Source organism: Rattus norvegicus, chromosome 10, assembly GCF_021556685.1.
Source record: "Rattus norvegicus strain SHRSP/BbbUtx chromosome 10, alternate assembly SHRSP_T2T, whole genome shotgun sequence".
Classification (NCBI taxonomy): domain Eukaryota; kingdom Metazoa; phylum Chordata; class Mammalia; order Rodentia; family Muridae; genus Rattus; species Rattus norvegicus.
In genome coordinates this window covers 85,309,555-85,332,195 of record NC_141543.1, presented here as the reverse complement: position 1 = coordinate 85,332,195, position 22,641 = coordinate 85,309,555, and the positions used below count along the sequence as shown (strand labels likewise).

At 53.6% G+C, this 22,641-nt stretch overlaps 2 protein-coding genes across 20 annotated transcripts in view; both read left to right on the top strand.

The window, feature by feature from the left end:
- Nucleotides 1-654: 654 nt before the first annotated feature.
- Spata20 (spermatogenesis associated 20) lies at nt 655-8,797 on the top strand. Of its 2 annotated transcripts, none has more exons than XM_087573151.1 (16): nt 655-1,053; nt 2,306-2,485; nt 2,585-2,649; nt 2,760-2,914; nt 2,989-3,132; nt 3,246-3,447; nt 3,815-3,945; nt 4,033-4,137; nt 4,352-4,426; nt 4,524-4,733; nt 4,816-5,008; nt 5,239-5,407; nt 5,661-5,872; nt 6,894-7,093; nt 8,223-8,303; nt 8,476-8,797. In XM_087573151.1, the coding sequence occupies exons 2-16, from the start codon at nt 2,361-2,363 to the stop codon at nt 8,644-8,646; spliced, it is 2,238 nt and encodes a 745-aa protein (XP_087429277.1). In that variant the 5' UTR covers nt 655-1,053; nt 2,306-2,360; the 3' UTR covers nt 8,647-8,797.
- Nucleotides 8,798-13,306: 4,509 nt separating this feature from the next.
- Cacna1g (calcium voltage-gated channel subunit alpha1 G) overlaps nt 13,307-22,641 on the top strand; it is a 67,930-nt gene continuing 58,595 nt past the window's right edge. For 16 of the 18 annotated variants that reach the window (XM_087571232.1, XM_087571231.1, XM_087571220.1 and 13 more), the window contains exons 1-4: nt 13,307-14,311; nt 21,253-21,364; nt 21,543-21,676; nt 22,002-22,099. In XM_087571232.1, coding sequence (XP_087427358.1) covers nt 14,070-14,311; nt 21,253-21,364; nt 21,543-21,676; nt 22,002-22,099 — 586 coding nt within the window. In that variant the 5' untranslated portion in view covers nt 13,307-14,069. 18 annotated transcript variants of the gene reach the window in all.

Below are 22,641 nucleotides of genomic sequence, written 5' to 3'. Positions count from 1 at the left end.
TGGAGAGCATTCCTCCGTGGCTTCTGCTGCAGTTCCTGCCTTGAATTTCAGCCCCGACTTCCCCTTTGATGATGGACACAGGACTGTGATGGGGAAGTATAAGGTGAAATAAACTCCTTTCTCCCCAAGTTGCTTTTTGGTCATCGTGTTTCATCACGGCAATAGCAAGCCACGCCAGCTCCTATCCACATTCATTAGCTATCCTTTCACTCTACCCTCCAGCTGTGCTAGCCTTCTACTGTTCTTCAGTCCCAAATCCCTCACCTGCTACAGGACCTTTACACAAGCTGTTCCTTCTGCTGCTTCTCTCACTTCCTGCAAGTTCTCTCTCATTCTTTATAGCTACCCCTCAAATAGAACTTCCTATGCAGAGCTTTTCCCCCATGTCCCTTTTACAGGATCAAGTCTCTTGCTAGATTATACCCGTTCACGGTACTTGTCACAGTGTGTAGACAATTCCCTAGCTGTGAGTAAAGGGTAGGGAGGAGCGTATTGGTGTTCAATGCTTGGCATAGTAGTAGACAGCAGAGGACACTAGGCACTGGCTGAGTAAAATGAATGAACCAAGCAAATAGAGCATGAAGTAAGGACACATTGGCTCAGTGTCATCATTCAGAAGGCTTCCTGGAGTGGGTGGGTTCTAAGGAGGGCCTTGAGAGCGGTAGGCTGAATTAAGCAAATCCTGGCCGAGCAAATCCTTCAACGGGAGCCTCATTTCCCGCTTGTAAAAGGGAGAAGAGCTAGCGAAAGTATTGGATGCTGTGAGGGTCCCTCTTCTTGCCAGCACTTTAAATGGAACCCAGTTTATTTTGCTCGAATTTTAGGCGCTGAGACGGTTGGATCTTCAAAGGCACGGCAGTATTTCCGCGCTCTACCGCCGAGCGGCGCTCGGAGACCAGCCACAGGGCCAGAGACTTGGCGAAGACCCGGCTCCGGGTCCGCCCTTTGAAGCCTATAGCCCGATTTGGAGCAGTCGTACTGAGAGTGTGGGACTGTCTGGGCCCCAACCTCCGGTCACCCCACTGTGGGGTTGGGCCCTCCCGTTAGCCGAAGGTATGGGCTAGTCACTACAATATGCCTGGCGCCTGCGGGGGGTTGGGGAGGGTCTTTCAGGCACGGTGCCATGTCTGCTTGGATCCCTCTGCATGAAGGCTCCTTTTCTTCCCCCTCCCTTCTTATCTGCTGCAGTATTGCCAGATCAGGCTAGCTCTTTGACTACCTTAACACTACCTCCAGAAAGCCTTTCTAGAATGACGTGTTGTCCACAGACCCCTCTCTTGAAGCACCTTGCATCCTGTTAGAGTCTCATGTTGCTGCACTGGCCTGTTATTATTTAGCTGAGTTCCCAGGTTGAACTCCCTAAGACAGGCCTATTTGATTCTGAGTGTTCCCCCTTTCCCTCTTTTCTTCTTCTTCTTCTTCTTCTTCTTCTTCTTCTTCTTCTTCTTCTTCTTCTTCTTCTTCTTCTTCTTCTTCTTCTTCTTCTTCTTCTTCTTCTTCTTCTTCTTCTTCTTCTTCTTCTTCTTCTTCTTCTTCTTCTTCTTCTCTTCTTCTTCTTCTTCTTCTTCTTCTTCTTCTTCTTCTTCTTCTTCTTCTTCTTCTTCTTCTTCTTCTTCTTTTCTTCTTCTTCTTCTTCTCCTTCTCCTCCTCCTCTTCCTCCCCCTCCTCCCTCTCCCCCTCCTCCTCCCCCACCCTCTTCTTTCTCATCTCTCTTCCCCTCTTTCCCTCTCTCTCCCCTCCCCTGTGTGTGTGTGTGTGTGTGTGTGTGTGTGTGTGTGTGTGTGTGTGTCACAAGACTTGGTCCTTCAGAGTGCTCCATTTGGAGCTCTTGGCTAAGTAGTTCCTGCCTACTTCTGGCTGTTCCTCACCTGGTCCAGTCCTGGACCCAATTCCTTTTGATCTATCTAGACACTGGCAGTAGCCACTCCCTTTCCAGGTTACCCTCATGCATACTAGGGATGCCTGCAGTGCAACCAATCCAGGGAGGGGCCCTCCGTGGGTGATAGAACAGAGCTGGATGGACCATTCTACTCATTATGACCCTCTCTGACCTCACAGATACCCTTCCTACCGCCAAGTCCGAGAAGCTGGGGGAGACTAACCTGGCAGGGAGCCCCCAATGAGCCACCATTCCCCACCACCCCCAAAACATAAGGGGGAGCACAAAGGCCACGGTCTCCCCCGTGGTTCAGAAAGGTGGGCTGGACTGGGAGTGGAAATCTTTGAGTTTGGGTGACCATTAAGCTGATTTGGGAAGGTAAAGGGGAAGTGGTCTTCATTCGTGTGACCTATCTGCCCACATTAGGGGCAGCTCCTCCCGGGACAAGGACCGAAGTGCTTCAGTTAGTAATTCTGTGCCCATGCCTGCTGGAGGAAAGGCAAGTCGGACTAACTGTCCTCCACCTGCACCTCAGAAGACTGCCAATCGACTGATCAATGAGAAGTCTCCATACCTCTTACAACATGCCCACAACCCGGTGGATTGGTGAGCGCTATCCCAGGGTTTCCCTTGAAGCATCTGGGGTCCCTAATCTTCCAAGACTCCCTAGGCTACTGAGTGACGTCTTCTTCATGTTGGGTCTAGGTACCCCTGGGGACAGGAAGCCTTCGACAAGGCCAAAAAAGAAAACAAACCAATTTTTCTCTCAGGTATACACCCACTGTTCCCGGGATGGGGTTTGGGGACAGGCAGGGGGTTGGGGCGAGTCCTTTGGGTCCCGGGGTCCTCTTTCTGCCCTCCTGTCCCTTTTCTATCCTAGTGGGGTACTCCACCTGTCACTGGTGCCACATGATGGAGGAAGAATCCTTCCAGAATGAAGAGATAGGGCACCTGCTCAACGAGAACTTCGTCTCCGTGATGGTGGACAGAGAGGAGAGGCCAGACGTGGACAAAGTGTACATGACTTTTGTGCAGGTGAGACAGCCCTGTGATGGTCTTGTCACACCTGTGCATGGCAGCTCCCCTGATCCTGGCCCTCCCTCTTTCAGGCCACCAGTAGTGGAGGAGGCTGGCCAATGAATGTGTGGCTGACCCCCAGCCTCCAGCCATTTGTTGGGGGCACCTACTTCCCACCAGAGGATGGTTTGACTCGAGTTGGCTTCCGAACAGTGTTGATGAGAATCTGTGATCAGGTGGGTGGATGCCAGGGAGAAAAGGTACCAAAGTGCAGGCTGAGGGACTATGGGGAGCCCCCCCACCCCACCCCATGTGTACTGACCTCCACATGTGTGCTCACCTCCTCTAGTGGAAACAGAACAAGAACACCCTTCTGGAAAACAGCCAGCGTGTCACCACAGCCCTGCTGGCCCGATCTGAGATCAGCGTGGGTGACAGACAGCTTCCGCCCTCCGCTGCCACCATGAATAGCCGCTGCTTCCAGCAGTTGGATGAGGGATATGATGAGGAGTATGGTGGCTTTGCTGAGGCCCCTAAGTTTCCCACACCTGGTCAGTGACCTCTGGCCCTGCCCTATCTAATGACCATCTAACTTAGTTAAGTGACCCAGTGCCTTTGGTCTCTCTCTCTCTCTTTTTTTTTTTTTTTCTTTTTTTGGGTTCTTTTTTTCGGAGCTGGGGACCAAACCCAGGGCCTTGCGCTTCCTAGGCAAGCGCTCTACCACTGAGCTAAATCCCCAACCCCATCTTTGTTCTCTCTTGTATGGCTGGGTTGCTCTCTGGTCCCCTGTGGGCCAATGGTATTCTGACCTCTGACTCAGACAATGGCCTGTGTCCTCTAAGTGGATGGTAGAAGTTCCCATCTTCCAATCTGACAGATACTGCCTGGCCCTCTTACCCTCTCCTTCCTGCTCCACAGTGATTCTGAACTTCCTGTTCTCCTATTGGCTCAGTCATCGGGTCACCCAGGATGGCTCCCGAGCTCAGCAGATGGCTTTGCACACCCTGAAGATGATGGCCAACGGAGGCATCCGGGATCATGTGGGGCAGGTGAGGGCAGGCCAGGTTCCCTGGAGGGGCAGCAGGCCTAGTAACAGAGACTGAGATCAGACTAGCCTAACATCCTGCCTGGCCCAGGGCTTTCACCGCTACTCCACGGACCGACAGTGGCACATTCCTCACTTTGAGAAGATGCTGTATGACCAGGCACAGCTCTCGGTGGTCTACTGCCAAGCCTTCCAGGTGACTTTTGCCCCTAACCTTAACCCTGGCTGCCAATCCCAAGGTCTTCCAGGTAACTGTGACTTCCTCTTAATTTCAGTCCAGAATTCCTTCTCACGCTCTAGACACCTGGGCTTCCCTACGCCCCACCCACTTTCCTGGGAGAGTATCCTCTATGAATCTGAGCCCCACCTCCCCGCCAGTGACCTTAACTTACAATCTCCACCCCCCTCAGATCTCTGGCGATGAATTCTTCTCCGATGTTGCCAAAGGCATCCTGCAGTATGTGACCCGGAATCTGAGCCATCGGGTGTGTGTCCAGTGAGGCAGGCATACCTGGGTGCAGGAGGGCTTGAGGTCTCCATTGCCTTTAAGATGATGACTAGCCAACTCTCCTATCCTCACAGTCCGGAGGCTTCTACAGTGCAGAGGATGCTGATTCTCCCCCAGAGCGGGGCGTGAAGCCCCAAGAGGGTGCTTTGTATTTGTGGACAGTCAAAGAGGTTCAACAGCTGCTCCCAGAGCCGGTGGGGGGCGCCAGCGAGCCTCTGACCTCAGGCCAGCTCCTAATGAAGCATTACGGACTCAGTGAGGCAGGCAATATCAACCCCACTCAGGTGAGGACTTTTACAGACCCAGAGAAGGACCCCAGGCCCACCAAGTACACGGGCTCCTTCTGACCACGGCTGTTTCCCTCAGGATGTCAACGGGGAGATGCACGGTCAGAATGTTCTGACCGTGCGGTACTCACTAGAGCTGACGGCCGCCCGCTATGGCCTGGAGGTGGAAGCTGTGAGGGCGTTGCTCAACACAGGGCTGGAGAAGCTCTTCCAGGCCCGGAAACATAGACCGAAAGCACACCTGGACAACAAGATGCTGGCTGCCTGGAACGGTGGGGTGACCCTCTCTGAACCTTAATTCTACTGGCCACGCCCCTTCTGTCTCCCCCCTCCTTTCTTCATAGGCCTTTTCAATTTTGATTTAGAAACAAATAAATGGAGATTTAGAGAATAATTCGCCTGGGCTTGGCACTTGGAGCCACCGGGTGGGGTGGAGTGGGGTGTGTTGCCCCAGAAGAGCTCTGGTTGACCTCTTAACACCTCTGACCTCTCATTCCTCCAGGCTTGATGGTGTCTGGTTTTGCCGTGGCGGGGTCTGTCCTAGGTATGGAAAAGTTAGTCACCCAGGCCACCAACGGTGCCAAATTCCTCAAGCGGCACATGTTTGATGTGTCCAGCGGCCGCCTGAAGAGGACATGCTATGCTGGCGCTGGAGGAACCGTGGAGCAAAGGTGGGAGGTGGGGGATGGGCAGACCAAGAGGCCGTTTCCTTGTGTGATTCTAGCCCTGTTCTGCCCTTTCAGTTGACTGCTCAGTCACTACTCTGCTCCCTTAACACTCTTGGGCCCATTGGCTCTTTTGGGAAATAGGCTAATGTAGCCATAGGAGAAGTGGGTATTGAGGATTAACGGAAAGAAAGCACGAGAAGTTTCTTCTTGCTTTCCTGGGCCTGTCCTCAGACTTCCTTCTCTCCTGTACCCTTAGCAATCCGCCATGCTGGGGTTTTCTGGAGGACTATGCCTTTGTGGTGCGGGGCCTGCTGGACCTGTATGAGGCCTCACAGGAGAGCTCTTGGCTTGAGTGGGCTCTGCGTCTGCAGGACATACAGGACAAACTCTTCTGGGACTCCCACGGTGGTGGCTACTTCTGCAGTGAGGCTGAGCTGGGGACAGACCTGCCTCTTCGTTTGAAGGATGGTCAGTGCTGGCCTTGGGCCCTTGGTTCGGGCTGGCGGCAGGGCATTGCAGAGGAAAATACTTGTGTAGTGTTAGAGTAAACAGCTCACGTGGGGCTGCTAGCTTCATGTCTTTATTCTATGTGACTTTGGAGGTCTCCTGATACTTCTGAACCCGCTTTCTAATATACAAATGAGGGCTAGAAGCACTCAGAGTTCCTCAGAGTTAATGGAGATGTCCTTGTAGTTTTCCTGTGAGCACGCAGGGGTATCCGAAATCCACAGATTTAATTTGTTAGGCAAGAATGACTTGGTCTCTGCCTGAAGGAAGCTTACAACATGTGGTGGAGATAGTGCAAAATGTTTCGTCACTAAAGCTTTGAGAATACAGTAAACCTGTGACAGGTGTCAGCCAAGAGGATCTGTGCTGTCGGGGAGGCACTTGGAAGAGACTTAGGCAGAGGAGACAGTTTAATGAGAGAGCCCTAGGGGTTAGGTGAGTGTGGAAAACAGAGAGACCAGAGAGGAGGTGCACATGCTGGGATAAGGAAGAGAGAGCTTAGGGCACTGAGAGGGTCTGACTTGCTCTGGCTTGGATGTAAAGCGGCCATTCTGACTGTTGTAGAGATGAACGGAAACTGGGAAATCAGGGTGACCCATTAAGAGAATGCTGACTTTTAGGCTTGGGAGGTACTGTTGAAAGCAGCCAGGGGTAGCCCATGAGATGGGGGACAGGAAAGGATTGGGAGCTGTTCAGGCAGTAGGCCAGCAGGATGTGTAGAGGAAATAGAAGAGGGGAGGGATTTGGGTGATGCCTCTCTGGCCCTGGCAGTCGGTAGTTAGACAAAGGCATCAGCCGTGAGGTAGGGAACCTGGATACCCACGGCTCCACGGCTTAGCAGGAGAGAGGGGCTTGTGAAAAAAAAATCAGACCATATGAACTTCCTCATCTTATCCCTGGACCCCAAAACCCAGATTCAGTCTCAGACAGGGCCCTGAAGCCCAACAACTATCCCTGTATACCTCCTCCTATGCCCTTGCAGACCAGGATGGCGCAGAACCCAGTGCCAACTCCGTGTCGGCCCACAACCTCCTCCGGTTACACGGCTTAACCGGCCACAAGGATTGGATGGACAAGTGTGTGTGCCTGTTGACAGCCTTCTCGGAGCGCATGCGCCGAGTCCCGGTGGCCTTGCCTGAGATGGTCCGTGCCCTCTCAGCTCAACAGCAGACTCTGAAGCAGGTAGGGAGGAGGTAAAATGTGCACTGAGACCAGGCCAGGAGGGAGGCTGGTGATGGAACAAGCTATAGTAGCCATGAATGGAGCTCCAGGGCTGCTACCAAAGCTCACTTATACGTATGCAGGGGTCTCCGCTCTGGGGAGTGGAGTTGTCTGTGGGAGGGTGGTGTCAGGAGAGACAGCCTGTGAGGGCTTGTCATTGGGCTGTTTGCATATAAAGGCAAAATGGAGAGGCTAAAAGATGGGTTCCTGATGGTCTGGCGGCTGGTGAAGTGTTTCTCTGTAAAGTTCTGCATGTCAACCTGATTATTTCTGTCCCTTTGTGGTTTATTGCTATGTCAACTCTTTTGTACACACACACACACACACACACACACACACACTCACACACATACTTTTTCTGGTTTATGTGCTGGTATGGACTAGAGGATTTGCCTGTGAATATTTGTGTGTTCCTCTATGGGTGTATGTTTGCATGTGTTTATATGTGTGATGTCTGCTATGTGTGCATGTAACTATGCCTATTTGTGTGTTGTGTGCCATGCAGTGTAGCAAGTCTTCTGGACACCCCGACCTGTATTTGTATGTCCACTGCAGTGTATGACATTGCCACTAATGTGCATTCCTGGTGTGTGTGTGTGTGTGTGTGTGTGTCTGTGTGTGTGTGTCTGTGTGTGTGTCTGTGTGTGTGTGTCTGTGTGTGTGTGTCTGTGTGTGTGTATTGTGTATGTCTGTGTGTGTGTATCTGTGTCTGTGTGTGTCTGTGTGTGTGTCTGTGTGTGTCTGTGTGTGTGTCTGTCTGTGTGTGTGTCTGTGTGTGTGTGTCTGTGTGTGTGTATCTGTGTCTGTGTGTCTGTGTGTGTGTCTGTGTGTGTCTGTGTGTGTCTGTGTGTGTCTGTGTGTGTCTGTGTGTGTGTGTGTCTGTGTGTGTGTCTGTGTGTGTGTCTGTGTGTGTGTGTGTTTTGTGTGTTTGCACTTGTGGAGCTTTAAATCTGTTGAATCCTCCTGATAGCTGAGGTGAGTCTCTTCCCTTTTTAGGAATTCTGGGTGGGTGGAGGATGGGGAAGGTCTGGCAGGTTTGGGGACTAGCTTCTCTCTTCCTGACACTGGATGACTTTCCTATACTGGACAGATCGTGATCTGTGGAGACCCTCAGGCCAAGGACACCAAGGCCCTGCTGCAATGTGTCCACTCCATCTACATTCCTAATAAGGTGCCCACCCCTGCAACCTTGTGTTCACTCTCTACCTCCCTCATTGTGTCTCCCTACTCAGCTCCCCACATCCTTCCTTTTGGAGGTTTGGGGGATAGGTCACTTCCCGCTGGGCTCTGCAATGACCAGTACCCTGTCCCAGGTGACACTTTGTGCTCTGCCAATATCCCAGGTGCTCATTCTGGCTGATGGAGACCCATCAAGCTTCCTGTCCCGTCAGCTTCCCTTCCTGAGCAACCTTCGACGAGTAGAAGACCGGGCCACGGTCTACATATTTGAGAACCAAGCCTGCTCCATGCCTATCACGGATCCCTGTGAACTACGAAAGCTGCTACACCAATGACTGCCCAGAACTCTCCAAGCTGGGCCAGAGGCTATGCCAAATCTATAGCCACCCCTGGGAACCCTGCCTCCAGATGATCACAGCCATCGTTGTGGCTCCCCCATGGACACCTTACTCACCATGAAATAAACCTAACAGTGTCCCGTGGTGACTTCCTCTTGTGAGGGCCTGATGACAGCCGCCTGGGACCAGCCTTCCCATGAGAGTCCACAGGTGACTCTTTTCTCTCCTCTCCTTGCCCTGTTGCCTTCCATCTGGTCACCAGGCTAATCTTGCCTCTGTCCACGATTAGTCAGTTGTCCAAAACCCAGGATCAGAACCAGGGTAAGGACACGGTGTGTACTAGCTCAGGAATGGTAAGGCCCTGCTAGGAAATGACCTGCCATCTTTTCCCTTGCCTCTTTGTTTAAAGCTAAGGAAGGGACAGGGGCTCAGTATAGACTTTAATGTTTAGCAGAAAGATATGTAATTAACATTAATTAATGTTTCCATGCAATGTAGTATATGCTGTGGAAACCGCAAGTACCAGGACTAAGACTTTTCTTTGAGGTTCCCATCCAACCCCAGCATCACTTCAGGAGCTCACACTCTGCCTCTTCCTGCAGGATGGTCTGGGAAAGGGCTCTCTTGCATGTGGAACATCTGTTGTGTTGGAAGTCCTTCCCCAGATCCACTTGACTCCTGCTACAGAGGAAGCTGGCACCTTCCTGGGACCTCCTCCTGCCCTTTGAATGTTGGGAGATGCTCTTAAATCTCACCCTTGGCAGATGAATCTCCACATAGCTGTCATCCAGGAAGGGTGGAGCTTGGAGAGATGCTTGGAATGAGAAGGTGCAGAACAATAGGGTTGTGAGGTTGCACAGAAACTGTCTTTTTGAGATCTACTGAGCCTGAGCATCCTGCTAACCTCCAAGTCAAACAACACAGATAGCCAGAGGAAGCTTCCAGAGAGACAAAGAAGAATGGATGGGTTGGGGTGGGGGTACTGCTAAGGAGATGTCAGTAGAAGGGAGGAAGGGAGCAGAAAGGAGAACTGGAGACACGAGATTGTCACACATACACATCTACCCATGGTCACTGGGACCGGAGTTGTCTCAGTCTGGGCAGCAGGCCCTTGGTGCAAGCCACCAGCCCATCTGGAGGGGATTAGCACTCTGGCCAATGAGGTCAGCTGGCCTCTTTCTTACTGGAGCCCACTCAACCTTGCCAGCAAGTCAAAGCCTGGACACGTGGAGCCTGGCTTGGGGGCAGCAGGAAGGGAAAGTACAGCATGGTGAGACACAGGTGGCCATTTTGGCAACCCTAACACTATATTTGGAACGGTCTGGGCAGTTCATGTAGCCCTCTTGCCTGTGGTCTCACCGACCCTCACGAATGAAATGGTGAAGCAGGGACCTTTAGCCTACTAGGGATGGCTGTTGGAGGGCCAGAGTTCGTAGGAGTCTAGCCTGACACCCCTCAGCGTACCAGGTTCTCCCTGGGACCTTCAGAATGACGACAAAGATCACTGAGGCTGCTTCTTGCCAGGAGGTGGAGACAGGGCTATGAAGGAGAGTGCATTTGGTGTTTTCCTCCACCTGCCTGCCTTTTGCATCTCTCATTTCCCTTCCACTATCAGTCAGGAACAGGGCTGTGATATCTTGTAAATAGATTCAGAAGAAGGGATTACTTCTCCCAGGTAGGCTGGGCTAACATGACCCTTACTGGATATGGAATTGATTTAAAAGTCCCACAACATCTCTTCCTCTTGGCAAGTGCCACTTTACCCTCCTCCTCTGTGTCCTCTCTCCTGTCAGCAGGGCTGTATTAGAGCATCTAGGGCCTAGGGTCTTCTTGGTTTGGGGATTATCATTTCATTTCCCTGAGCCCCAGATTCTTTAACTGAGAAAGGGAAGTTTCATTTGATTCCCAGAGATATGGAGGTGACCAAATGGAATGGTTGCAGCGACCCCAAGTAAAGAGTACCACAAATGGGTGATTGATTTTGTTCTTAAGGGAACCAGTAGTCAGCATGAGAGGGGCAAAAGCCAGAAGGCTGCAGGGGCCTGGAGGGGCTTGCTCAGCAAGGCACATCAAAGATTCTCCAGCAAACTTGGAAGAGAGTTTGGATCATATAGGTCTAACTTGGTGGGAAAACAGAGGCACAAATAAAGGAATTTTTTTTCCTTCCTCTCCCACTTCCTGGTCATTCATCTAAAAAACTTTTTTTTTTCACTACGTGCCCACTATGGATCAAACACTAGGCTAGGACATGCAGCAGGGAATACAGCCTAGGGCAGAGAGAAGTCTGTGCTCATCTCCCCTGCCCAGGCTTCGTACTGTGTGGTTTCCCACCTTCGACTGGTTCAGTACTGTCTTCAGTATCTCTGAACCCATCGGCCACTGCTAACGACCCCCAGAAAGGAAGCCAGCAGGAAGGGGTGCCTTGGAGTACTGGGGTGCAAAGCTTCCTATCTTCTCTTGCCTTCGTCCTCCCTCCCCCCACTCAGGTAGCAGATAGGGTCCCCTGATGCCCTAGGCTGTCCTAGATGGCAGATTTTCCTAAGGTTGCAAATCCAAGGAAGTAGGTCTCGATTTTTCCAGCTGGTGTCTGCCTGTCTCTTTTCTTGGTATGTTCCAGAACAGGGCAAGCCTGAGGATGAAGAGATGGACCACCCTGACCACTGGAGAACTGTGGGGCAGGGCAAGCCTCTGGTCTCACATAGTCCTCTGCTTTAGAGACTGGGTTATAAGAGTTTCTACCTCAGGCTGCCAACCCTAAGGCTTCAAGATGGTGGTCAGAAGAGCAAGCCCATGTGCTAGACTGAGGATACACAGGAGGGAGAGAAGATGTCAGATTCTAAAAGCAAGCCATACATAGTTCCTCTATCCCAGAAAAGGACTCTGAGTTCAAGATTGGCGCCTCACACTCAGAATGAGAGCAGAGACTCCCTCCAGGAGAAACAGGCACTTAGGGGATACGCTCATTAGCATGAAATGCAAACAGGACTGGCCTCATTTGCACAACTCAACGCTGGGATTTGGCAAAAGGGCAACCAGGAAGGTGACAGCACAGCAGCAGCTCTGCCCTCTTCACCCCATCTTGGCAACTGGCCAGAGTGGGAGCTGACACGGCCCCAAACCCAAGTCATGGTGCCAGGAGGCCTCTGGAGGATGTGTGGGTGGTGCAACTTTTGTCAGGGAAGAACGCCTGGTAATCAGGGGCTGCAGGAGGTGATCCGGTCCATCCCTCAGCTTTTCCGCAGTGGCTTGTGCCATTCCTGAAGTCTACCAGGACTACGGATCCTGTCGTTCTGTCGTATACATCCTACGCAGATTGTAGAGACATTTTCCCTGCGTCTAACATAAACGCTTCCCCCCCCTCCCCTCCCCATCACGTTCAGAACTCCAGTGGCGCTTGCAAGGCTCTCTGGCACCCACAGCCTTTGGAGACTGTAAGGGAAATAGAATCGACTGAGCCCCTGAACATAGTGAGATGAGGCTGGGCGAAAACCAGGGTCTCCATTTGCGTGTGCCTGCCTGGGAGACACACAAGAGTCAGCACCACTCCCAGTACAGTGTGAAGAGTAACTCCAGGAAGAATCTCTCTCTCTCTCTCTCTCTCTCTCTCTCTCTCTCTCTCTCTCTCTCTCTCTCTCTCTCTCTCTCTCTGATACTTCTCTTAAGGCATATTGGGAATCAAGGGGAGAAACTGAGGCACAGAGTGGAGTTTTGCAGGACGAAGTTAGTAAAGCTCAGCTCTATGTGTCATTCCTTCCAAACACTCGAGGTCCACAGTGGCCTTCGCAGGCTGCTGCCACGTTGGGGCTGCAGGTTATCCAGGCTCTGCAGTCTGGTGTCATGCCTGGAAGCTATGCTTTCCCCATGAAGCCCCTGAAGGGAGTCTCCAACCTTCAGAGATCTCTAGAAGCAGATGATGCTCACACCATCAGTGAGAAGACCTCCGGGTTAGGGTTAGGCAGGGTCAACGTCTTAGAAGTGGACCAAGGATCTGGACCAGCAAACACTCCCAGACCACGCCCACCCCTACCTTTCTAGCCACGCCTACTCTTCCCAAACAGACCCCTTCCAGCCTGAAACACCTGACTCTTCTTCCCTTTCGCCAGTCTGACTCCCAGGTTCAAGCAGGAGGTAGGTTATTAAGCAGGTGGAGAGTCGGATTTAGCTGTGGGGTCCCGGTAACACCCCTAACTCCTGTGATTCCTGTCTTCCTTCTTTTCCAGTCCTGCTTAGACTAAGGTTCTGACTTCTGGCTGCTGTCCAATTTGAGGGTCCTGGACAAAAGATGTCAGAGGCCGGTTGGGCTACCCCAGGACTCGACGCCAAATACTTTGATTTCTCGAGGCTCCCTCCCAGGGGAGTCCCAAAGACCCCAGAGGCCAATAGGAAAGTGGGTTCGGTCTGGACAGTCGTCCGATTGGCCCCAGCCTTCGGGTGCGAACCCAGGGGCAAGAGGAGGGTAGAAAGGCGGTCCTGGTTTTGGGGTGGGAACCGGATTCCAGCTGTGGTTCTCTCCCCCGGTACTCCCTCCCGCACTGGCACGGCGGCCGACCAATGGAAGGGCGGCTCTGGACCGGTGATGCACGGCGATTGGCTGTGAGGTTGGCTGGGGAAAGGCGGGGCCGAGGCTTGAAGTTGGAGTGAGGGATCCAGCTGTGGTGTGCGCCGGGCTCCTCGCCGCCGCTTTCGCTCGTTCTCTCGCTCCGCGTCTCGGCCGGAGGAGGAGGCAGTGGCGCCGGCGACAGCTACGGCAACGGCAGCCACGGCGGCGGCGGCGGCAGCGGCGACATCTCCGCCTCCACCCCCGCCCGGGACGGCCCCCCACGGTCTCCCCGCCCCTCCCGGTCCTTTAGCCCGCCGAGGGGCGGAGGAAGGAGTCGGCCCCCACCCCCTCCAAACCCACCCCCAAAGAGATCCCTCCTCCCCTCCCCCCCCCCGCCGTCTCTGGCGCGGAGCCGGGACGATGCTGACCCCTTAGATCCTGCTCCAGCTGCGCCGAGGGAAGAGGGGGCGCCCCTCCCCGGACCCCCGCCCTCCATCGGGTGGCCCCTTTTTTTTCTCTTCCTCTCGGGGGCTGCTTCGCCGAAGGTAGCGCCTGTTCGGGCAACCGGAGCCTGGGCGCGAAGCGAAGAAGCCGGAACAAAGTGAGGGGAAGCCGGCCGGCTAGTCGGGGAGCCCCCGGGAACCCAGGGGAAGCGGGACTCTAGCCAGGCGGGGCTTCCCTGAGACCCGGCGCCCCGCGGGCAGCATGCCCCTGAGGGCAGGGGGAGCTGAGCTGAACTGGCCCTCCTGGGGACTCAGCAAGCTCTCTAGAGCCCCCCACATGCTCCCCTACCGGGGTCCCCCGGTTGCGTGAGGACACCTCCTCTGAGGGGCTCCGCTCGCCCCTCTTCGGACCCCCCGGGGCCCCGGCTGGCCAGAGGATGGACGAGGAGGAGGATGGAGCGGGCGCCGAGGAGTCGGGACAGCCCCGTAGCTTCACGCAGCTCAACGACCTGTCCGGGGCCGGGGGCCGGCAGGGGCCGGGGTCGACGGAAAAGGACCCGGGCAGCGCGGACTCCGAGGCGGAGGGGCTGCCGTACCCGGCGCTAGCCCCGGTGGTTTTCTTCTACTTGAGCCAGGACAGCCGCCCGCGGAGCTGGTGTCTCCGCACGGTCTGTAACCCATATCCTTCGGGGCACCGCGATGGGCCGGACTAGGGGGGTCCACAGGGGGGCGGGCCGTGTCGCCAGAGGGGACCGAAAGCTAGGTGAGTTGGAGAAGTGAGCCTGGACTGTGAACAGTTGAGTGGGAGACTGCTAAGGAGGGGAGGGGGCGTCTGAGTAGAAGCGGAGACTGGTGGGTACCCCAGACGAGCCCCACCTCCGAATACACACACCTCAGTCATCCTTGAGCGGGGGTGAGGGGTGGAGGGTTTAAATCCAAGCTAGGAAAAGAGAGGAGAGGTGACCCTCTGGTAAGCAGCTGGATGCTCTACAGATGTGGGCAGAGGAGGGTCGTCATCCTCCAGATGTGGGCAGCTTCAGGAGCCTGGGCTTTCTACTCCGCCAGCCCGCCCGCCGGCGGGTTAGCGAGCTGGGTTTGGTTTTCGAGTTTGGGGGCAGGGGTGGAGAGGAAGCTGCGGGGACGGAGGAGGGGAGACCGCAATCTCCTGGGGTTTCCTTATGCCCCCGCCCCAAAGTTTGCGGCGGATTCTAGGGTCCAGTCCCCCTACCTAGTCCTTAAGGCTGAGGTTTTTACTGACCTAGCGGGAAACAGGGGTGGGGGCAGGTCCTACCCCCCAACACCCTCCCAATCCGCGGGTTGGAGGCACAACAAGGAGATTTCGGCGGCGGCTGATGTCAGGGGTGCAGAATGAGAACAAGATGTGGTGAAGGGGGAGCTGTCTACCCCCAGAGCTGGACTGGAGCCCCTTTCAGAGAGAGCCCAATGCGGCCAGCGCCCTCCCCACCTCAATTCTTTATCTGATGTTGAGTGCTAAGGTTGGGTTGGGGAGTTTTGTGCTGGATTTTTTTCTAGTGTGTGTGTGTGGGGGGGTACTGACAAAAGCTCCGGCAAGTGGGGGATGGGATTAAGCTCGTCCACACTACGCCTCCCCTTTCACAAATCAGAGTGTTCCGGCTGATGGCAGACCAGGTATGGGAAACCGCAGTCGACTGAAAGTGTTGGGGGGACCGGGAGACTGCCAGTGTGTGTTCATTAAGGAGGGCTGAGGTCGAGCTCCCCAAGCCTACTCTGTGGATGGGTTTTGGGAGCGCATGCCCAACATTCCAGGCAGATGAATTGTGATCCTCACCCTCACCTCTGCTTAGCCTGGCGTGGTCAGGGAACCCCTGGTCCTCTTAAAAACCCTTACCATAAAGCACTCACTGGTTTGACTGCCGCCCATCTCTGGGGTACCAGAAAGGTGGGGTCTGGCTGTATGGCTATCCCAGTGCTGATAGCCTCTTCTGATTCTCTTCCTCTAGCCCAGAGAATTCTCTGGGAGACCCCAGGTTTACCCTGTAGCCTCGGAGAGCCCAAGTCCGGCTCTGCTTTGGAGCACAGGGGCAGGGGAGAGCTTGATGCTGCCCTCTGCAGCCGCTGCCTCTAGTGCGCAAAGCAGGATATAAGCTGAGTCCCCCCCACCCCCTGCTCCACACTCCTCCAGTCCTGAGAAGCTCCCCTCATCACCCCTCCCAATCCTTTGCCCCTAGAGCCTAGGGGCTCTGAGGACTGTGGTCTCCCTAACTGCTATCTTGAATTATGAGTCTCTGTCCCAGGGTCTCCTTCTCTGTGGCAGAGATGGAGATGAGAAAAGAAGCCCTCATCTCCACTCCTAAGCACATTATGAATGGGAAACCCCTAGCAGTCCCTACCTTCTCCTTCTCAGGAGTCCTAGGGGTAACCTCTCCCTTCAAATACCCCCTAAAAACAGACCTCTGGCAAGCATCTCTGCCCACTTGCCCTATCTCCAGGTGGAGGATCTGGAGGTACTTTCCTGGAAGGAAATAAGTGACCAGGCTTGCACGAGGGAAAGAGGTGGGAGTCTGGTGTTAATCTTGAGATTGGGGGGCAGGCCCAATCTGGGGAGTCATGTGTGGTCCTGGGTGTGTGCCATCTATGTCCCTAAATCTAGACTAGCTAGTTGAATATGCCGAGAACAATTTCTTGGTAAAGGGGGCTACCTGGACTTTTACCCCCATTTTCCCATCCGACCCAAGTCACAAGGACAAGTATATTTCCACCGCCAGAGAAGGACTCTGAACTGCCCCCTGAGCCTTAACCCTCTCCTTCCTCTCTTTTGGGTATCTATAAGACTTCTGTTGGCTTCAGGAGTTCCCAATGTAGGTCACGAAGACATTGGTCCTGAGGGGCCTGACAGGCTTCCCCTCCTCAATTAACTGAAGCAGTTAGCCTTTTTCTCGACATACTTTTCTTGGCCCCTTCCTCTTGCAGCCTCATTAAAAGGCCAGATTTCCTAGAGTGGAGATCTAGGTGTAGGTAGGATGTGTGTGTGTGTGTGTGTGTGTGTGTGTGTGTGTGTGTGTGTTGTGGAGGGAGGAAGAAGGAAGGACACAAAAGTCTATGTTCCTCTACTGGGGTGATCAGGGACATGGGCCCAACCAGCTCCCTGGCAAGCCACTGCTTCCCAGGTTACAGGGACCGCTGGCCTTTGCAGTGTGTTTCTTACAGTGTGAGGGCGTGCGTTTCCCCTCCCGGGAAGGAGTTCCTGAGCATTCCCTCTCGGGTTGTTGTGTCACATCTGGAAGTTTGTGTAGGAGTTTCTCCAAGCTCAGAGCCCAGCACAGCTTTTTCTCATTTGGAAATCACAGGCTGGCATTTGGGATGGAGGAGTGGGAGGGGGGCCAGAGAAGGAGAGGGGAGCCTGCCAGGAGTTGGGGGAAGGAGGGGGGGGGAGGCCTGAGAGACAGGAGTCCTAATGGCTTCCAGAAGTGAATGTGAGTGCGGGACTATGCGTCACTGTGTGTGTCCAAGTGTGTGTCTCTAGAAGGGAGGAGGCCCTAGGAATTCCTGTAGTCTCCCTTGCCATTGTCCCAGTGCCCCAAGGCTTCCGATTCTTCCCAAGGGAGGGTTCTCCATTGGGTTCCCAGAGGGGGGGCACATAAGAGGGTTGCTTGAATCTCATATGTTCCCTCATCCGTCCCATTTCCAAATCCTCGACCATCCAGAGAAGGTTCTGGGGAGAAGAGCTGGGGCAGAGAACTGAGTAGAACTGGGGTGGGGGCAGAGGATCTTGGGTAATCTGTCCCAGATTCTCCTTTCTTCTGGGTCATATAGACTCCTCTGCACGTACTCTGTTCCACTGCTGGGGGACTCCCCATCACCCCTAGTGCCAGTTGGAGTCATTCCTGGGATTACCCCTCCACCCTGGCCCCCCTTCTGCTGCTCCCGCCCCAGCTCTCACCCCGCCCAGCCTGCCTTAGCTGGGATGGTGACAGACACACTGCTCACACATGCGCGCCCAGACACACACACACACACACACACACACACACACACACACACACACACCAGTCACAGAGTTTGAATCAGATTTCTGGCCTATTTCCCCTCCCAAAGATTCCAGTGGCCCTTTCTCATGTGTCTCTGTGTCTCCTGTCTCTGTCTCTGGGTGGGGCTGGCTGCCTTTTGGGCAGGCTTCAGTTTTCAGTTCATTTGGAACCCTCTTTCCCCACACACCCACACACCGGAGCTGGGGGCGCATAGGGAAACAGGGTAGTTAGTGGGATGGGGCCATTGTTGGGGATTCCCCTTTTCTGAAGAAAAATAAATGAGCACAGGCCCTCAAACTAAACCCCTGGACGTTTTCCGCCCTAGGGAGCATGAGATCCCATAGACTACCAATCTCTTGGTGGGGTGGGTGAAGCAAGGACCTGTGCCCCATCCCCCAACTCTTACTAGAAGGCCAGAATCCCTGGGTCCAGGCCAATTTCCTCCTCAGTTTTCCTTAGTCTCACATTTCCAGACTTCTGGGAGGGAGAGAGGCCTGCTTGCCGTCTGGGTTCACACCCTGGGCCCAGGGCCTTAGATTTCTAGTTGCCAATAATCTAGGCAAAAGCTCTATCTAGATAAAAACCTATGGAGAAGACTCATTTGTGGATATAACATGCTCTATTTCCCTCTTTCCCAGGAAAGAGAGGAGGGGGAGGGATGGTAGAGAGGTCTGCTTCTGCCATTCTCTCTTTCTCTGCTTTTGATGGTGGGTTGTGGGGAGGAGAAAGATCCTCCCCTCTCCTGCTCCCACCCTTTGGGATCCACTCCAGCCCGGACAGTCACCATAGCAACAGTAGACATGTGACCGCACAGGTCTCTCATAGTCACTATGGCAACCAGTGTCCCCCGTTCCCTTGGTTACCATGGGGATCTGTCACATGGTTTTTCCCCCAACCTGATAACCTGTGGGTCTCCCTGCTTCTCTTTCCTTGCATAAGGACAAGAGAGCAGTCTGGGCAAGGGGAGAGAATGTGTAAGGGGGTGGGGGGTGTCTCTTCAATCACCATGGCAACAAATCCACACCACCTGGTGACACATTCTCCTGTTGTTATGGCAACAGAAGAACATCACACAGTGACATACTGCCATGTTGCCAAGGAAACAAGCCCCACCCTGGGAAGGGTGAAAGATCCCCCCCTTTAGATATTCCTCTACTCAGGTTGTTCTAGATTTGCCTGTCCTTTCATACTTATCTACAGTGAAGGGGAAGCCAGAGTACAAGGAATGTGCCTGGGTGCAGGCTGGATTGCCAAGGAACCTGGAGAAGGGGATTTGGTTAAGAGCCAGATATGGGGTTGTCTGGGGGCAGGTTCTGACTATCAGAGGTCCCAGACTGAGTCTTTCTGGGACAGAAGGGGGACGCAGTTCTTCCAAAGGTCAATTCTGTTCCCCCTTACATCACTGTCATGAATCTGTCACTATTCAGGGAAACATCAGGAAAACATGAATGGGGAGGCACATCTGGCTTCTAGATAGGCAGATGACTGACTGACAGGCACAGTGGCTCATTCATTTATTCCTGCTGGGCACTGGCCATTTGCTCGGGACTGCATGTCACTCTGGGCTTTGTCGCTGCTGTTAAGGATGTAGTAGAGTACCCTTACCTGCCAGGAGCCATAACTAGCACCGGAGAAGAGCCATGAACATGGATGACTTAACTAGGTAGAGTCACTGTCACTGGATGTCCAAATAGATACCCTGGAGCCCTTCTCCCCCAACGTTGTTCTCAAGGGCCTGCCCCTCCTAGGCCCTGTCTGTCCTGCAGAGGAGAATGGGCTAGCTTGGGGAAAACAGACTAGTTATTAAGGGTAATTGTGTCCTTTCCTTTCCAAGTGGTGGCTTCCTCCCTTTCCCCCCTTTTTCCAGAGTGACCCCTGGCTGACCCCCATTCTGGAGAGAGATCTATTGGCTACACTCAGGGCTACAGTCAGGAAAACAGCCCTGTAGAAACACTTTCATTTACTCTGCTCACCTACTAAGCCTCTAAACCTGGCATTTTATTTTATTTTATTTTATTTTATTTTATTTTATTTTTACCCTTTTTTTTTCTTTTGGTGTTTTGAGACACAGCCCAGCCCTGGCTGTCCTGGAACTCGCTCTGTAGAGGAGGCTGGCTTTGCACTCCGAGATCTGCCTGCCTCAGCCTCCCAGGTGCTGGGATTAAAGGTGTGCATCATACTCTCGTTCTTTTGAAGGATGGATAGTAGGAAAACTGAAACATCTTAGGACTTCTAGGGTGCTAGGCGAGTGGTGATGGGGATGTGAACCCAAGAGAAATGAGCCTGGCTAAAAAGAAGGGAGAAGGCTTCGAGGTGGCTGAGGGAGAAGTCAGGGTTGGAGATTCAGCACAGAGGTGGGTATACTGGAAGGCAACCTGCAGGCCCAGTTTTAGTTCTCTGAACTTCCCTGATCATCTCCTCATTCCCAGTCCAGAAGAAGGCAAAGACAGGAACAGCCCAAGGGTTCTAGGCACCGAGTAGAGGGCCGGCAATAGACAGCCACAACCCCTTCCTCCTTCTTTTCTAGACTCTACTCGTCTCTGGTTACTTTGTTCTTTCTACCTCACCCCTATTTTTCCATGAGGAAACTAGGCTGTCTGGTTGTATATCAGTGGGGTTCAGGGCCTAGAACCTTCTTTATCCAGAGGGATCTTGTATAGTCTCATGCCAATGGGCTGAAGGTCAGCCACTCAACAGAGCTCATGTAGAAAGGCCCAGGATTTAGAAAGAACTTCCTCTGCTCCTAGCTGCTTGGGTTTAGAAGGTACGAGAGATATGGTGGCAGGCCAGCCTCATGTATGATCCTACTGTCCGCTCTGTATAGCTAAAGCTTGTACCAGCCCAGGCTCTGGCATGGGGAGTAGTTTTGATCCAAAAGGCATGAATGTGACAAAAGGCTGAGGACTTTGAGAAGCTGGTGGTTGAAGAGAGAGCCTGGGGCTCCCCTGAAGTGTTGGGGATAGGGGAGGGGGGCTGAAGATGTAGGCTTCCTTGTCTGGTACCAAGGCTCTCATGAGCCCCTGCCTATCTGAGTGTTTGTAGTGTAAGGAAGGTGACAGAATAGACCACAAGTTTGGAAGCCTCAGGCTCATCCTGGCATCTTGAGCGATTCTGGCACATGACTTGGCTTCAGCTCTCTGGGTCTTGCTGTCCTTGGGTTGTGGGGAATAAAATGATCCACCCTGGATGCCTCACGGGGCTGTTGTGAGCAGCCTTTGTCGTCGTCGTGGCATTGTGCGAAAGTGCGTGGTAAACTGTAAGGCAGGCTTAATCCGACTGTAGGTTTGTGTAACACATTCGCATACATTATCTCACTTGCTTCTCACATCTATCCGGTGAGTGAGGAGGATGAGATTCACAGCAAACTCACGGAGCCTGGCATTTCCACATGCACCATCGATGCTGTTCCCGACACGGCTTGTGCAAACCGCCAGGGGAGTCATGGCTTCCTCCACCTTACAAATGAGGAAGACGGGATTGGAGGGATAAAAGACCTTCCATCTCACCTCTTGTGTTTCCAAAATCTCTCAGGGGGTTAATGCACAGGTAGAAGCATTAGTATTCTCCGACAGCTCAGGCTCTGGATAACTGTTTCCTTGACGCCCGATACGTGGTTCGAGCGAGTCAGTATGCTGGTCATTCTTCTCAACTGTGTGACTCTGGGTATGTTCAGGCCGTGTGAGGACATTGCCTGTGACTCCCAGCGCTGCCGGATCCTGCAGGTGAGTGTGTGTGTGTGTGTGTGTGTGTGTGTGTGTGTGTGTGTGCGCGCGCATGTGTGTTTCTTAGATCTTAATACCCTGAACTATGTTCTACCAGAAGCCCAACTGGTGGGCTCTGGGTGGGAGGGGTGTCCCCCCCAATCTCCTCAGTTTCTTCAGCCCCTCCTTTCCACTGTAGGCCTTCGATGACTTCATCTTTGCCTTCTTTGCTGTGGAAATGGTGGTGAAGATGGTGGCCTTGGGCATCTTTGGGAAGAAATGTTACCTGGGAGACACTTGGAACCGGCTTGACTTTTTCATTGTCATTGCAGGGTGAGGGCTTTGGCTAGGGCAGAAGAGTAGTGGGTTGATCTCCTGCCTCTCTGGCTGTCCAGTCAGCCAAGGCTGCCTGCTTGCAGTGACCTGGCCTTTCCTCCGAATCTCAGTCTTCCTTTGGGGTCAGAGGAGACTGTCATTGCTTGGGGTGGGGGTGAGGGTCCTTGCCCCTTAGACAGAGCTGATCTTCAGCCTCCCTTGGCAGAGGAGAGGGGAGAGTCCTAGGTCATTCTGCCACCTCACAGCACAATTCTTCACTGGCTTCTTTCACATGAACTTGGCCTCAAACTCAAAGGGCCTCCTTCCTGGCCCCTCCCCACAGGATGCTGGAGTATTCGCTGGACCTGCAGAACGTCAGCTTCTCCGCAGTCAGGACAGTCCGTGTGCTGCGACCGCTCAGGGCCATTAACCGGGTGCCCAGTGAGTGACCCCTTAGCCCTCACCCCTGGACACAAGGCCCTCAGAGGAAATGTGGCACAGGCATCATGACCTAACAATTTGAAGCTGAGACAGAGAAGGGCGCAGTAAGGACCCAGTTGGAGCCCCTAGCCCTGGTGGGAAAATCTCCCCTCCCAGTCATTTCAGCCAGTCATGCTTTAGACAGAATCTTAGAAACACCTCAGATGACCCCTTTCTAGGGTAATAAAGATGGGCGGGGACCAGTGGATCCACTGTCAGACCCGCAGGAGGGGACACAAAGTGCTAGTGGCTGTCTCTCAAGACAAGGCCACTCCATGCCTTACACTCCAGTCGTAGTTGCATTCCCCCCTCCCCCAACCCCTTTCCAACTCTTGCAGTGATCGCTGGGACCATTATCTAAATTAAACCGCATTGGTTTCTGGAGCCAGCAAAGGTTTGGCAGCTCCAGCTCCCTTGCTGTCCTGCCCCTCCTCCTTTGCAGGCCCCCTTTGCAATTCCTCAACCTATACATGCTGCAGAGGGTCCCCACCGGGGCCTCAGGA

What these genes read in the sequence shown, in the direction of transcription:
- Spata20 (XM_087573151.1), top strand. Translation starts at nt 2,361, where the DNA reads ATGCCTGCTGGAGGAAAGGCAAGTCGGACTAACTGTCCTCCACCTGCA. An exon ending in AACAGCAGACTCTGAAGCAG is followed by an intron (nt 7,094 to 8,222) that starts GTAGGGAGGAGG and finishes TATACTGGACAG; the next exon opens with ATCGTGATCTGTGGAGACCC. An exon ending in CCATCTACATTCCTAATAAG is followed by an intron (nt 8,304 to 8,475) that starts GTGCCCACCCCT and finishes CCAATATCCCAG; the next exon opens with GTGCTCATTCTGGCTGATGG.